Source organism: Squalius cephalus (genome assembly GCF_949319135.1).
Source record: "Squalius cephalus genome assembly, chromosome: 16".
Classification (NCBI taxonomy): domain Eukaryota; kingdom Metazoa; phylum Chordata; class Actinopteri; order Cypriniformes; family Leuciscidae; genus Squalius; species Squalius cephalus.
In genome coordinates this window covers 24,439,206-24,455,872 of record NC_137137.1, presented here as the reverse complement: position 1 = coordinate 24,455,872, position 16,667 = coordinate 24,439,206, and the positions used below count along the sequence as shown (strand labels likewise).

General features: G+C 37.9%; 1 protein-coding gene across 1 annotated transcript in view; it reads left to right on the top strand.

The window, feature by feature from the left end:
• Nucleotides 1–14,510, top strand: part of adgra2 (adhesion G protein-coupled receptor A2) — an 84,380-nt gene extending 69,870 nt beyond the window's left edge. Inside the window, exons 12-19 of the mRNA XM_079897900.1 lie at nt 978–1,178; nt 2,772–2,961; nt 3,161–3,369; nt 5,230–5,357; nt 5,542–5,665; nt 6,858–7,006; nt 10,465–10,554; nt 11,224–14,510. Coding sequence (XP_079754026.1) covers nt 978–1,178; nt 2,772–2,961; nt 3,161–3,369; nt 5,230–5,357; nt 5,542–5,665; nt 6,858–7,006; nt 10,465–10,554; nt 11,224–12,661 — 2,529 coding nt within the window. The 3' untranslated portion in view covers nt 12,662–14,510. The remainder of the gene's footprint in view (nt 1–977; nt 1,179–2,771; nt 2,962–3,160; nt 3,370–5,229; nt 5,358–5,541; nt 5,666–6,857; nt 7,007–10,464; nt 10,555–11,223) is intronic.
• The last annotated feature ends 2,157 nt before the right edge of the window (nt 14,511–16,667 follow it).

The following is a 16,667-nucleotide window of genomic DNA, read 5'->3' as shown; positions in this document are numbered from 1 at the left end:
ATATATATTAAGCAATACAACTGTTTTCAAAATTGATAATATTAAAGGGATAGTTCACCCAAAAATGAAAATTACCCCATTATTTACTCACCCTCAAGCCCTAGGTGTATATGACATTCTTCAGACGAATACAATCGGAGTTATATAAAAAAATGTCCTGGTTCTTCCAAGCTTTATAATGGCCGGTTTCTGTTTTGAAGTCCATAAAAGTGCATCCATTCATCATAAAAGTGCTCCACATAGCTCCGGGGGGTTAATAATGGCCTTCTGAGGCAAAGCGATTAGTTTGTGTAAGAAAAATATCCATATTTAAAACTTTATCGACCAAAATAACTAGCTTCCGGCAGACGCACATTGATTTACAGTGAAAGAGTGACCTCTGACCTGACGCATGATGCATTGATGAACGCAGAAGCGCAGAGGATGGAGCAAAACAAAACACCAGTCATGAATTAGAAGTCTAAAATGAGAATTTTTAAAGAGCAATGTCAGAGGAGCTTGAGTTTGTTGCCCAGCCCTGTTTGTTTGAACCGCGAGAGGCGTCAAACTACTACTATTTCTACATCCTACGTCATACATCGTCAAGTGTTACTCTTTTGGCGTAAGTCGACTTGCGTAGGCCATCTTCCGGAAGCTAGTTATTTTAGTCCATAAAGTTTTAAATATGGATATTTTTCTTACACGAACGCATCGCTTAACTTCAGAAGGCCTTTATTAACCCCTGGAGCCGTGTGGAACACTTTTATCATGGATGGATGCGCTTTGATGGACTTCTAAACAGAAACAGGCCATTCACTCCCATTATAAAGCTTGGAAGAGCCATGACATTTTTTAATTTAACTCATCTGAAAGAAGAATGTCATATACACCTAGGGTGGCTTGAGGGTGAGTAAATCATGAGGTTATTTTCATTTTTGGGTGAACTATCCCTTTAAGAAAGTATTCTTGAGCACCAAAGCATATTTCTACTTTCTTAGAATTCTCGTAACATTGTGATGGAGGCTCACATGATTCGCCCTGCTCATTTTACTGGCATGAGCTGCACGGTCTATCAGAGACGAGAGGGGGCAGGAGGGAGCCAGGTGCATGATGGGAATGAATTTTCCCTTGAGCAGCAACTGCGATTTCGCTGCACCACAGGAACACATAACACCTCGCTGAACGCTTTCCATCTCAAGGTTTGTCACTTTTGCACGTCTGTTTTGAGTTTTGTGTGTAGACCTATTTATCCAGTATGTCTGTGGAATATACTTACTTTATGCACTATTTGAGCTGACAGACTTATTATACCCTTGTGAAAAAGAAGTGTGCTTAATTGTATTGTAGTGTTCTTCAAATCTGTACTTTCAGATAATATATATATATATATAATAAATAAAAGGCCACTTAAGTGTACTTAAAGAGAGTACACTTTCATGAGCATGTTACTAAAGACACTTAAAAGATGTTCTTTAAAGGACATATTTTAATCATTATGGTTTTTAAATAATCTTTAGTCATGCTTTACAGAAGCACACTTATATTTATGTGTTGACTAACATACTAAACCTATGTAAAGCACTTGATTATACATTTACCTGTATTATACATGTAACTATATAACATGTAAATTAATATATTTTAAATGTACTAAATTGCAACTTCATCATTACAAATGTGCAGTTACAAACATTTAAGGGTAATTATGAAATTACATATAAACCTACTTAAGTGGTTCAGAAAAGCCCTCTTAAAGGGATAGTTCACTTTGAAATTAAATTTTGGTATGTTTTAGCTTACCTCAAGGGCATCCAAGATGTAGGTGTCTTTGTTTCCGCAGTAGTTTAAATTTTGATATTTTTAGGTCAAACCGTTCTTGTCTGTCAGTCCTATAATGCAGGTCTGTGGTCACCACCTCAAAGAGCATGCACAGAGAAGTCCAAATTAAACAATTCCCCATCGTAAGTACACATTGATGGCCTAAGACACGAAACGAGCGGTTTGTGTGAGAAAACGAACAGTATTTATATCGTTTTTACCTCTTGTACACTTTCCGGCGCTTGCGCAGACTAAGCCAGAACGCGCGCACACGTCACACACCAGGAAGCGCGCGCGCCCTCAGATCACTTGGACGTGGTTGTGTAGAGGTAAAATCGATATAAATACTGTTCGTTTTCTCACACAAACCGCTCGTTTCGTGTCTTAGGCCATCAGTGTGTACTTACGATGGGGAATTTGGACTTCTCTGTGCATGCTCTTTAAGGTGGTGACCATAGACCTGCATTATATGACTGACAGACAAGAACGGTTTGACTTAAAAATATCAAAATTGAAACTACTGCGGAAACAAAGACACCTACATCTTGGATGCCCTTGAGGTAAGCTAAAACATACCAAAATTTAATTTCAAAGTGAACTATCCCTTTAAGTTCAATTGCATATATAAATAGAAATTCAATTTCATGTAATGGCAAATAACATGCAATTTAGCTTCCAAAAAAACACATTTAAGTATATTCTTATAAAGTGTATTATATCCAAGTACCCTTTTTAAAAGTTTGCTAAAGTGTGTTTTTTTATTTTAATTTTTTTACAAAGGGGAGCGTAAGAATTGTTTTTTGTCATAATCATTGTTGTCTATCATACTGCTACTGCTGCTGTTTTATAAATCTAAAAGTAAGTCACTTAACCATGGTAAAATGACTGAAACGCAATGCCTCAAGTGCCTTTTTGCTTTAATAAACACCTCTGCCTTGCCCTCACATTGTATTTTTTTCTCTCTCTCTTTCTAGAATGCAGTGGCTCTTGCTTCAGTGTCACTCCCTGCCTCTCTTTTTCCGCCGAATGCTCCCCCTGACTGTAAGTTGCAGTTTGTGGCATTCCGCAATGGAAGATTCTTCCCATATACCAGCAATTTTACCGGACCTTCGGACCTTGCCCGCAGACGTGGAGTCAACACGCCAGTTATCTATGTTGGCCTTGGTGCGTTGCCTTCACCTCAAACATTCAAGGGATTCGAAACATTCATAAAATGTTTACAATGTTCTGAGTATTTGGTTGTATACTGATGTAGTACAGGCATTTTGGGAGAAGACTAACATAATTCATCCTTGGACTTAAAAATATACAATTCAGTTTAGTAAATCCATGCATCTCAGAAACAACTTTCCCTTCCTTTCAGATGGATGCAGCATGTGGAATCAGTCCGATCCTATTATTGTGTCTCTACGACACACTTCACCTGGAAATTACCCTGTTGCTGCCCATTGGAGATTGCAGGCGCTGGAGCATCATGGGAGTTGGAGTCTAGATGGCTGTCAGCTGGCCCATAGTGATGCGTCCACCTCTACACTGCGCTGCTCTGTGCTGAGCAATTATGCTGTACTACAGGTAACATTGGGACACCTTTATAAAATACTGATATTCCTAGGATGTTCCAAATAAAATATATAGCGTATATATGTAGTAGTAGTATAGGGTGCACCAAAGAGTAGGCACTGTAATTTTTCTGCCTCTTAAGAGACCTTGTTTTGGGCCAGGATCTCTTATCCTTCTTGGAGGATCCCAGAATGTATTTCAGAATGCAGTTCTGTAAAAATAATTCCAAGATATCCAACAAAGCAAAATAAATGACAATGGACCCTTTTCACAGAATGTGATGACGCGTTTCCACAGTTAATTTTTAGAAATTGTATATAAATGTATAATGCTTTGCATTATCTTATCTTGGCAGTAAATTACAGAGAAAGAAAAAAGACGAATTAACACTGCCTCGAGGGATAATTCTCTTCTTCCTGCTGTAATCAATCTCTCTATATATTTTTTTCTTTTGCCATTGGAGCAAATGGGAATACAAAAATTATATTTCCTGTCGTCTCCCATTCACCACTATAGAAGTTTACCCAACTGTGATGGCTTTTGCTTCTGAGAACTCTGGAAATATGAAAAGGGCCCATTTTACACTTGATATTTCATTCAGTACTGAAAAGTATCAATAAAATTGTTCAGTCAAATTTAAAACGGATTATATTAACCAATATTTGTGTTTTCCATATATGTTTCTAACTTAAGCTAACACCAAACTCAACTGTTATCAGTCTTCCATTCAAAGCACTGAATGACTGATACATTGGGTTGTTTGCTTTTTATGTAGAGCATTTCAAATCACTCAACTATGAGGTTTGATAACAGTTATGATGTTGCATAGAAATGTAGGAAGTAGACAGCGAGGCAGCTTGAAACAGAGACACTAATACAATGAAATGAAAAATCTGAAATATGTCAATTTTATTATTACTCTGTTGTGTAAATAGTAACCAAGTGCGAAGTATGTCAGCTTATTGATTAATAGCCCTGTTGTAGAAAGTCTTATAAAGCTAATGAGCTCCTCTAACTTGCCTACCCTTAGTAGAGATATAGACAATTCTTTACTTAGGAAGGACAGATCTCCCATTACAAACTGATACTTTACACTACATTTCGTTAGCACTATTTTACAGTCCTGTTCCCTATGTACATTCTATGTACTTATTATAGTAATTGCAATAACTGGGTAATAAGTAGGTACTAACCCTGAACCTACCCCTAAACCTACTGTGACCTTAACCCATGTAGTTACCTTACATAACTGAGTATTTTCTTAGGTAAGTACACTGTAAGTACCCATAAGTACACGTACTGTAAACATGTGCAACCTACATTTCTTCATCCTGCGTCAAAGGATTTTAATGTTCAGCTAAGTCCTTTTGGGTGTTATTGAGAAAACGGTATGAATAATATTTGATAGATCGGTTTGCTTGGCACTGAAGAACCCATGATTCACAGGACTGACAGCAGGGCAATTTCTCTTTTTTATGATGATTGTAAGGTGTTCTTGTTATAGTGTAATTATACATTTAAGTATGAGTTATATTAATTAGTTATATTACTTTAGGGTTAGGTTTAGTATTAGGGTTTGGTTTAGAGTTAGTTGCATGTAATTATGCATACTTTATAGTTATTAGTAACTACATCTACATGTATAAAAATGTTACAGAAAAAATGCTGTATTTAAATGGCTATAACCAATTGTATCCCTATAAATCGATGGATGGATGGGTGGATGGATAGACAGACAGATAATGTGGAATTTCTCACACTTTTTTGAGAGTCCTTGAGGTGTAGATACACAAAGTTAAAGGGTTGAATGTTTCAAAATATTCTCATCATTTCCTCAATATTTATCCATATCAATATTGGTCAATATTTCAGGAGATGCCAGATTTCCCAGGTTCACCTTCAGTTCCAGTGGAAGTGCTCCATCCAGTGATCTACACCTGCACTGCAGTGCTACTCCTGTGTCTCTTCACCATCATCATCACCTATATATTGCATCACAGGTATTTCTCTCACCTTGTTAAAAATGAACACACCCAAAAACTAAAAGAAAAAGGTCTTGCAAACTGTTTCCACACGGTAGAAAGCACACAATTCTCTATAATGTTGCTATCTGATTTGTTATTACTGGAATAGCCAAACCTGTTCATTAAAAGCGGACATAACAGATGCTTTCTTTGCCATCAGCTCTATCAGAATCACGAGGAAGAGTTGGCACACCCTCCTGAACACTAGTTTCCACATCGCAATGACGTCTGCAGTATTTGCTGGAGGCATCACTCTGACCGGCTACCCAATTGTATGCCAGGCAGTAAGTTTCCATTTCTCTTACATAATAACGTTTTATTTTATTAGGCGACTTTTCCTACAGCTTTTTCAAGGTCACTTCACAAGCACATAAGAAGTGAACAAGCTTTTGAGTCACAAATGCAACTGACAAACAAGAGATTGAGGTGATACTGTGGAGATTCAGTGCGAGTGATTTACAGTTTTACAGTGCAAAAATGCACAAAACAGTAAAGAAAAATGACTTTTAAAATAGTAAGCATTATATACAGTAAAAAGGAACATAAACATTCAAAAACAAAATGATTAGCTTTTATGTGGCATTGTACACTCTTAGAAAAAAAGGAGTTTCTATATAGAACTTTCTTGGGTTCTTGACCCTATATGAGAAGAAATGTCTTAAAAGATTGCATATTGCTTTAATGTTAACAGGCTATTTACATTTTTAATTTTTTTTTTATTATTAAGTAAGTTTATGAGCTTAACGTTAAAAATGCATTAAAACAGAATTAATTAAAGCTAAATCAATAAAATTATCCCATGGTGGGAACCCCTAAAATGTTCTATATATGAAGCGCCTGGCAGAACCCTTTAAGGTTCTATATAGAACCTTTTCTTCTAAAGGCCCTGACACACCAAGCCGCCGGGCTGTCATTGAACGTTGGTCGGCCCAGGTTTTGTGGCGTGTTCCACACCGTCTGCCCTAGTTGGAAATCATTGCGGGTATTTTGGCCGATTGGGCATGTTGAATCGGTGAGAGAGAGAACTCTGATTGGCTGTTTAGCTTAGCGAATCAGAATAAAAGCTAAAGTGATGAAAGCGAACAAAGAAGTCAAGACGGCACAGACATCTTACCCTACCATTCCAATGCACGAATATTTTCATTACAGCATGAGTGCCTAGAATGAAGAAACTGATCAGCATGATTGATATTCAAAATGGTAATGGTATATCTGCAGTCCTAGTTTCAGTTACCCTTTTTGAATGACAAATATGAACTATTGGTACTTGCTGATATAGACGGTTATTTCCTTACACCAGGCGCAGAAGGCACATGCTAGTTGACAGTTGATTGTAGTCGTTTTGGTGTGTTCAAGCACAGCCTTAAGTGTGTCATGGCCTTAGTAATATATCATCTCAAAAATGTATATTTTTTCTATGCGCTAACATCTTGCTACTTTACTTGTGTTACTCATGTATGTGTATGTTTGTGTCAGGTGGGGATTGTTCTTCACTACTCTTCTCTGTCCACTTTGTTATGGATCGGTGTTAGCGCCAGGGTAATATATAAAGAAGCTTTATTGAGGACTCCACAACAAGTAGAAGGCGAGACTGCTGTACAACCAACCCAGCGGCCCATGCTCAGGTCAGTGAAGTCATCATGGAGGGTTGGGAGCATTTGATGAATAATAACCGGCTTGTTTTCCATAAATTATCTTTTACAAGCACACTCAAACTCACAGATATCTGTTTTTTTTTTTCCTCTATAATCTGGCCTCAGTGCTCATAAAACCCACGTTGAACAAAAATTCTTTGTAAACCAATCAATAGGCCCACATGGACTGTAATTGTTTTACATGAGGGGAATTTTGGCATTTAAAGGTGCAAATTGGACTTTTTATTGCTATTCAAATCGGAAATGTCAGTGTTTTTGTCCAACCACCCATGAGATCATTCTAGGCTGAATTAGCTCCTTTAACAAACACAACTGGTGTCAGAATCAACATTCTTAAAGGGATAGTTCACCATAAATTGAAAATTACCCCATGATTTACTCACCCTGAAGCCATCCTAGGTGTATGACATTCTTCTTTCAGACGAATACAATCGGAGTTATATAAAACACAATGTAATGACGAACGCGGATGACCAGTCCTGTTTGTTTGAACCGCGAGAGGCGTCAATTGCCGTCATTACGTTTTGGACTCCGATTGTATTCGTCTGAAAGAAGAATGTCATATACACCTAGGATGGCTTCATGGCTGCATTGTTTTGATCAAAAACAGTAATATTGTAAAATATATTTACAATTTAAAATAACTATTAAATACATTTTAAAGTTTCATTTATAACTGTGATGCCAACACTGAATTTTCAAAGTCTTCAGTGTTACATGATCCTTTAGAAATCATCCTAATATGATGATTTTAGCGTTCAAGAAACATTTCTTATTATTATCAATGTGAAAAACTGCTCAAAATTTTTCTAGAAACCGTGATGCATTTTAATTTTCAGGATTTGTATGATAGAAAGTTCAAAAGAAAAGCATTCATTTGAAATATTAATCTTTTAAATTGACAAATTTAACATTAGAAATGCCATTACGGTCATGGTAGTGTATGTTTATTAATGTTTTTCCATTACATATCACATTATATTACTAAAGCTAAAAATGGTCAAATGAAACATTTCCCTTTCTTTGTGTTTTCAGTTAATCCTCGATTAGCAAGGTAACAGCTTAGAATACTAGTTTAGCATAGTTATAAGTGGTTAAAGCTCTTTTCATTAGATATACATCCTAATAACACACTACGGGCCAGATTTACTAAACAGGGGGAATTAGAGTGCGAGAGCAATCCCATAAAAAAAGCACAGATGGGAGTGGAAAGACACTCTGGTTTAAGACACTTAACTAACAAGGCACTTTTAAGTTAATAATAAAAGTAAAAAAAATATTTTTTTTGATTTTTTTTTTTCAGTAAGCTTCCGGGATGCTGTAGATAGTTCCATAGATATCATATAATAAAGGATTATATATGGATATATGGATATCTATGGATAGTTCTACAAGACGGGCTTTGGTTCTACTAGCGATTTGATTGGAGACCAACAGCCAATCACAATTGACCTTTAATTTTCCGATTGGTTGATTTTGTGGCACACTTGTAACGCTGTTGCAAGTTGAGCGAGCGTGTGTGTCAAGAGTTGAGCGCGCACAGAATTAAGAGGTTGAGAGAGAGAGATAGAGGGACTTGAAAGGAGGGCAGAGAATAAGTTTGTGAGAGAGCAACTGAGTAAACTGCGTGAGAGGGGTTATTATTGCACGTTAATATGGATAATAGCAAATAAGCAAATACATTTATTGAGCACGGAATCGTTTTTTCTTTGCTCAAATGAATTTTTTTTTTTTGCGATTGTTAATTTCTGTTCAAAATATAATGCAATGTGCTTGCAAAATATAGTTCTCTGTGCTCAAAACTTACAATTACTCGCTCAGGATTGAGGCACACATATAACGCCATAAAATACCAGTAAATAGACTAGCGCAAACCTTACTAAATCACCTTGCATGAATCAATATAACTACTCTCCTCCCATGAATTTTGTGTCTGAAAGGGAAACTCATACCAATGCATATGCAATTAGTAAATCATGACAGTGTATTTTTAACGCTAAAAGAGGGTTTGCGCTGGAGCAAGCTGTTAGTAAATCTGGCCCTATGTTTTGATCAGGTATTGAGGAAAGTGGGTAGGATTCAGCGGAGGGATGGGATCTTGACACATAACAGAATCCCTTGTACCTGCTGTCTAAATGCTTGAGTTTTATACAACAGACAAGCCCTGCAAATATCTCTTTTATATTCAACGTTCATCCTAAGAAACAATTACTGTTCAAAAGCCTCTTGAATAACTGCTGTTGTACATAAGATGATAACATTAAAAGTTCCTTCCTGTCATCATCATCAAAGGAAATGTATGGGTTCCATCGGAGCTCTTGCAGTATTCAGAGTAATTGTCATATCTCAAATTGGTCATAAAACAATGGCAGTTTTATGTGCAAACGTCATAATGAATGAGCACTTCCTGAGAAGAAACTATTGATAAGCATGTACAGGAGGAAAATGGGCATTTGAGAGCAACTGAATGGACCACCATGATGTAAAAAAAACTGCCTAATCAAAGACCATCATTGTCCAGATAAAAGCTGATTCCCATCTGCTGTTCTGGAGAGTCAGACAGAGGAAGGAGAGCACAAATGGGGGGAATGGGAAAAGATTAAAGTGGACAGAGTTGTAAATCAAATGAGCGGAAGGACTAGTTAAGGCTAATGTTCACATGTCCTCAAAGACATGCATGCAAATATATTAATTCTCTCTAGTCTGTGTTCTCTGTTTTTACCCCAGACCTCCATGCTCTCCACATCCCCTAGGGAGGTCTGGCCAGATCCCACGCCTGCCTCCTGGGACAAATCTTGTTATTTTTCCTCTCCCTCCTTCACTGTCTGGAGCCCAGACTCAGCTCTTCATTGACAGACAGTGTCACAGAACTAACCTAATGTATAGACCACACAAATGTATTTTACGGCAAGCAAAGGGAACATCTGTAGCAAATATAACAGACAGCAGTGTTACTGTATGTCCATTGTGTAATTTTTTACATTAACATTCTGATTATTAAAGGGATAGTTCACCCAAAAATGACAGTTCTGTCATTATTTACTCAGCCTCAAGTTCTTTCAAACCTGTATGTACTTACTATAGTAATAACAGTAAATTATGCATAATTACAAGTAACTAGAAAGAAAGAAATTCATTCAGGTTTGGAACAACTTGAGGGTGAGTAAATGATGACAGAATTGTATTTTTGGGTGACAAAATCACCTGGGATTTGAACCCAGGTCTTCATGCTCATTGACTTACACTTATAAAGAGCTATATTATATATAGTATTATATGTGCATGATGCTTTGAAAAGAGAACAGGAAAAGAAAGATAGGCTGTCTCTCATTTCATTTTTTATTTATGATTAGTTATTTTACCATGGTTAGCATTTGCAAAATGGCCCCTAACAGTCTTCTTTTCTTTATCTCTGTTTCTCTTGGCAGGTTTTATTTGATAGCTGGCGGTGTCCCACTCATCATATGTGGTATTACTGCAGCTGTAAACATCAATAACTATGGAGACAACATTCCTTAGTGAGTACCGTGTTTATAAACATTAGGAAAATGTGTTTGCTCACGTCTAGTTCTAGATGTTTATATCATAAACAGCCTACCTAGTGCTAAGATTAATACACTGATTCTTGAGATATATGACAAAACACATCTATATATAATTTTAAATATAAATGAAATAGTCATGTTTAAAAATAATAAAATAAAAGTGGAATGCTTACACTAAATATTTGCTATTTCAGTACAGTGTTTTGCCATGCATTCTGTCAGTGTTGAGTGCCAATAATCAAGAATCTTTACAGCAGCACAACTCAAGCATTGTATCCAGTACTGGATCTAGCTGCACTGAAATTAAAATTATTTCATTTTATTTTCACAATGTGATATTTTTATTACAGGTTTTATGGTGTTTTTGTCACATCGCAGTCTTACAGATAGACTGGTGACACTTAATATAATAATAAAATGAAATCGACTGAGGTCATTCTCTGAGTTTTTTTATTAGCTTCTGTTCTTTCTCTAACTGTCTGATACTTGTTGCAGATTTATTACTCATGCTGGGCCGCTCCTTTACAGGCTCTTTAAAAAGTGTCTGTTTTTGTACAGAGCTTGCTTTGTGTTTTTGTTATTTGACTGATTACCGCCTCTGCCCCTCTCTGACCTTTTTCTCTGCTCTTGACCTTTCTGCAGCTGCTGGTTGGTATGGCAACCCAGTTTCGGGGCTTTCTACATTCCAGCTGGATTGATCATTCTGGTGACCTGGATCTACTTCCTGTGCACTGTTTTCTGCCTGAGGCACCGAAACTCCCAGGAGTCCAAAGATCCTCCATGTTCCGCCTCCGACCCCTCAACCTTGCCAGAGAGTCAACCAGCGCTCAGTGGCAGCACCAGTCTTCTCTCGACGGACTCTGTCGGCCCAGTGCATGCTGGGACGATAGTGGAGGACCAGTACTCTTTGAAGGTCCAATGTTTGGCGCTGGTGGCGACACAGTTTGTGTTTTTGGGGCTGTGGTGCTGTGGCGCTATGGCCGTTTGGCACGTGGATAGAGAGCGGAAACTCTTCAGCTGCCTGTATGGAGGAACGGCTACCGGATTAGGGATCTTCTTGGTGCTCCATCACTGTTTCAAGCGTTTGGATGTCCAGGCAGCGTGGCTAGGGTGTTGCCCTGGGTACCGTCGCTCCCATCCCATGCCAGCCTATTCCCATCCCTGCACTGCCACTGTAGGCGTCCAGAGTGCCTCAGAAAGGGGCTCCCAAATTTTTGTAGGATGCCACCCACCGACAGACCCCAACAATTACTCTTCTTCTGCCAGGTCGTCATCTACTCAAAGTGGAACGACGAGCATTGCCGCTGGGCCTTGCAAACTCACCAACCTCCTTCAAGTGACGCAAGACAACGTGAACAACGCCGTCCGGGCACCGACGGGAACTAATACCAACACGAGCACAAACACGGAGAACAACAAACCGGCCAACAACCTGCTGCCCACTCTACTGCCCGTCCAGCAGCCTCAAAGGAGGAAGGCTTGTAGTAGAACCAAGGGTGGCAATACCCAGTACCATCACAGAGGGGACGCTAGAGGGCACTACCGCCTCAAAGCTCTCAGAGCGGGTGGAGGAGGTAGCATGGGTGCTTTGGGACCCTCTGGGACAGAGCAATCAAACATCCACCTCCTACACAAACATGCTTCCAGCGAGAATGGAAGTCTACGGAATAGTCATTCAGAGAGCCAGAACGGCCTTCTGACCAATGGACGGCACAGAGGGGAGGGACTAGTGACAAGCCCTTCGGAAGGAAGTGATGGAGGTAGTAGCGGAAGTAGAAAACCTTTTCCACTGTTGCCTTCTGTAGCAAGTAGGGCCGCCATGCAGCAGAACGCTCAACGCCGTAGCGCTAGCAAAGACAATCTTAAAATGGCTGCCGCAGCTGAGAAAGAGTCGAAGCGGAGCTCGTTCCCACTAAACGTGACATCAAATGTCACTGCGACGCCCTCATTGTCGACAGTTTCAGCACCAAATGGAACACTAAAGGGATCCGTGCTGGAACTGGACACTAGCGGAACTGACCAATCACAGGGTTCGGTTGGTATGAAGAGCAGGGTATGGAAGAGCGAGACAACTGTATAATAATGAGCTGCGGTTAGAGTTGAAAGACTTTTGAAGGTTTCTTGAAGGTGTGACCTGTATGCTAAGAGCCAAAGCATGGATTTCTTTCTCCACAACCCTGCTGAATAAACTAGCTTAAAACGGTTTGCTGGTCTTAGTTGGTCTGTTGGCTGGTTTTAAGGGAATTTTGGACACTTTTTCCTCCCAACTAAACACCAGCTTAGCCAGGCTAAACCAACTAACACCAGTAAACCAGCTTAGTAGTGTTGTAGAACTTAAGACTGGATGAGTCTGCCTCCATATTTTCATATGTTCTTGACTCGGACACCAAAGCTGATCTCGAGTACTACAACACTTCGACAAATCTGACATATCTGCTGTGTCTGGACTCCGGTCCTTGTGACACTGATCCAGGCTTCATTCACCCTAAAGAAAAGCATATACTGTTTGAAATGTTCAGACCTTCTCCAGGTCTCTGTCTTGATCCGGTCTTGTCCAGTCACGAGTACCACAACACTGCAGCTTAAGCTGGTTCAAATTAGGGTTTTTTATTAGCAGGGTAGAGAACCATTTGGCTCCTTTATTGATAAATCGCCTATATTTGTAAGTTTCTAAAGTGTTCTGTGGTCTTGGAACCGTCCAACATGCAAAAAGCTAATGCTTAGCATGCTAATAAGGAGAGGTTATATGAAGAGTTATATATGAAGAAAGAGATGGGGTGTGTATGCAAAACCTGACTCCTCTAAAAAGAGATTGGTGGAGGAGTTGGTGTACCAAAATATGCAAAATCATTTGGTGTGCTTTTGTTTGCTTGTAATACCACTTAATCTAACAAACTGTTTGAATGCAATGAATATTTTAATATCGAAAATGCCAAGGGATATGAACCTAAAGTTCAGCTGTTTTGATCTTTATGTTTCTGACTATGCATATCGATAAGGATGGAGGACCGTGTGCTTGTTCCCATAATTTGTTCCCTTTGTGTCTTTGTCTGTTGTTGTTTTTATATACGTTTTATTTTTTTCATGCTATTTCATTTACATGTCTGTAAGAATGTACATTAAGTGTTATGTTTGTATTGTTTGACTATTTCAGTGTTAATTCAACTCTCTGGCACTAATAAGCAGCTCTTGGCATCAGTCCGACACAAATATAGAAAACAAACACTTGCCACAGATGAGCATCCATCCCTAATAATTCCTTCCATGTTAATTGGAGCTGGGAATGTCGTTCTTGTTCTTCTGATGTTGTTCAGCAGAACATGATCTATTGTATTTAGTTTTTTTTTTTTTAGAGAATAGGAACCATTTGGAAACCGTTGCTTCATAGTGCCCTCTATTGGGTCATTCCTGCCATTGATCAAATGCACTGATAATGAATGTTGATGGACAAATTATATAAAAAAGTGACAGCTTCTTTAGATGCCACTCCAGAGTTACTAAGGGATTTGATAAGGAAGGGCAAGTGTTTGTTCATACATGTTCTGTTGTAGTACCATGTGTAACATGGGCTTTTTAGCACTTGGTTCAGGTTATGGAAATAGCATTTGACATATTTTTTTTTATTATAAATAATAACATATTTATATTATACATATCAGTATTAATTTTTTGATGTAATTGTTGTTGTCATTATGCAATTTTGCGGTATCAGTATTTTACAGAGGATTGATGGCCTAATCGGTTTTATAAACTCTGTTTTTAGTCTAAAAGCACATCACGTTCAACACACTTTTTTTAAAAAACACTTTTGCTTCCAATCATTGTTCATCCTACAAATGTTTAGCAACAAGAATCATTGATCTCCCAGGAATTGTTAGTACTCCTTCTAAAGCATATGCAACGTTTTGTTGTCGGATAGCAAGGAGTTTGCAATAAAAATAATTATTTAAATAGGTATTTTGTTTTTCAGAAGTGTTCAAATGACTTTTTCTCATGAGAGCAAATAATGGACACTCCCAACCAAAAGCCAAAGGCAAATTCAGATCTTCGCACTGACTGTCCCCCCCCAAGGCCCATAAACTACCAGAATCTGACTGTAGTGCCACTATTTTTAGATTTCCCTCACATGATGACACAAGCAACACATAATATTATCCGTCTTTAGCTTACATTTAAAATGGATAACTTTAAAATTGTATTCAGGGATGTTTGTATGCCAAAGAAGCTCACAGTTTAACCTTTAAAGATGATCTTATTTGATATTGTGTAGCCTCCTGTTTGTCTTTTCAAGCCAGAAATCTCCCTTAAATACCACATATTGCTAAAGAACAAGTCCTCCCTTTTCCCAAAATCACAAAGCATTTAACGTCATGATGACCCTTTTGTGATTAATGTAGGTTAAATGTTGATTATGAAGCCTGATATAAAGTGATCACCATCGTGTCATTATTACAGATTTTATGTGCTATGATTTCAGAAGTTTTGGGTGTCATTTGAAACTACAACAACAAAAAACCTAGTCAAATAATAAATGAAATTTGTGGCCTACACAAGTTGGCCATGTGTATGTAGCCTAATATGTGTTTTCTCTTAAAAACAAAGGAAATTTGGCTTGTTTGTGCATAATGGTTTCATGTGACATTGTGATATTTGCATGAACAATTTTCTTTGCCTCTGGGTAGGCCTAGCTTCTGATGGTCAGTATAAATTCAGTGTTATCCTAATTGTTATTGTTATTATTAAAATCTCCCTTTCAATGTTCGAGATTACAATGGAAGAATGATTGTTTTGACTATCAACTTGAAGTATAAAAGGGAGATTTTAAAAATAACACAAGTATTTATATTTTTCTAACTCACTTCAATATGAAAATGATAACATTTTTGTATCGATTTCAGTAATATATTTCCTATAGATGTTAAGATTGTGCCTTTTCAATGACCTGATGCAAAATAAAGGTTTGGGGAAAAAATGCCATAAGATCAAAATTATTTTACTTTTTTTTTTTTTTTATGTTTCTGTATCATATGTGATCTAAGTGAGAAAAGTCCCAAGTTACCCGTAGTTTTCATTTCTCAATTACGTAACTTCAGTTTCTTTGTAATATGTAAATCGGCATCCTCCACAAGAAATAAAGCCAATCAAAAGTGAGCCTTTTTTTATTGACACAAGGATTATCCTATCAGAGTGTGGTACTTTAGAGATTGGGCGGGACAAACACTGAGACGCTCAATGAGAACAGAGAAAGAATATAATGCCAATAATACTGAGTAGCCTACTGACAAGACTGGCCTCGGCAGAAGGTTTAAAGTCGGTCTGGAGCCAAGTGTGCTAATCTGAAAGATGACTAATTGGCTTTAAAATTTTTTACTCACTGTTGTTTTCTATTTGTGAAAAATTATTAATCACTACTCGCCCTCAAGTTGATCCGAACCTGCATGAGTTTGTTTCTTCTGTTGAACACAAAAGAAGATATTTTAAAGAATGTTGGTAGTCAAACAGTTGATGGTAGCCATTGACTTCCATGGTAGGAAAAGAATGGCCTACTATGGAAGTCAATGGGTGCCGTCAATTGTCTAGTTATCAACATTTCTTAAAATATCTTATTTTGTGTTCAGCAGAAGAAATAAACTCATGCAGGTTTGAAACAACACTATAGGGTGAGTAAAAAAACGACATATTTATTTTTTTATTTTTGGGTGAACTATCCCTTTAAGCTTTTATCTGAGCTTTAGGCCTACAGTGATTCATCTCTAGACATAGTCTGAGGAAGTAAATTGAGGAAACGCTAATAAGGAAATTCTTCAACAGTTTCTAAAATCTCTATTAAGGTAAACTGAACTCAGACGTGAAGGGATTTGTGACTGTACACGTGCAATAATATTTAATGAGGTAATCGGCAAGGCAGTTTCTGATTGGTTGTCTGTTGCTAAACAACTCGCTGATACTGTAGGCAAACCCGCATCGTTTACTGTACACCTTTGGCGTCGCACTTTGAGGTTAAAATTGTTGAAAAAGTCATGACCAAATATTAAAAGTGGTGCAACGTTGTTAAAAGGCCGGGATTTAAAATAAATAAATAATAT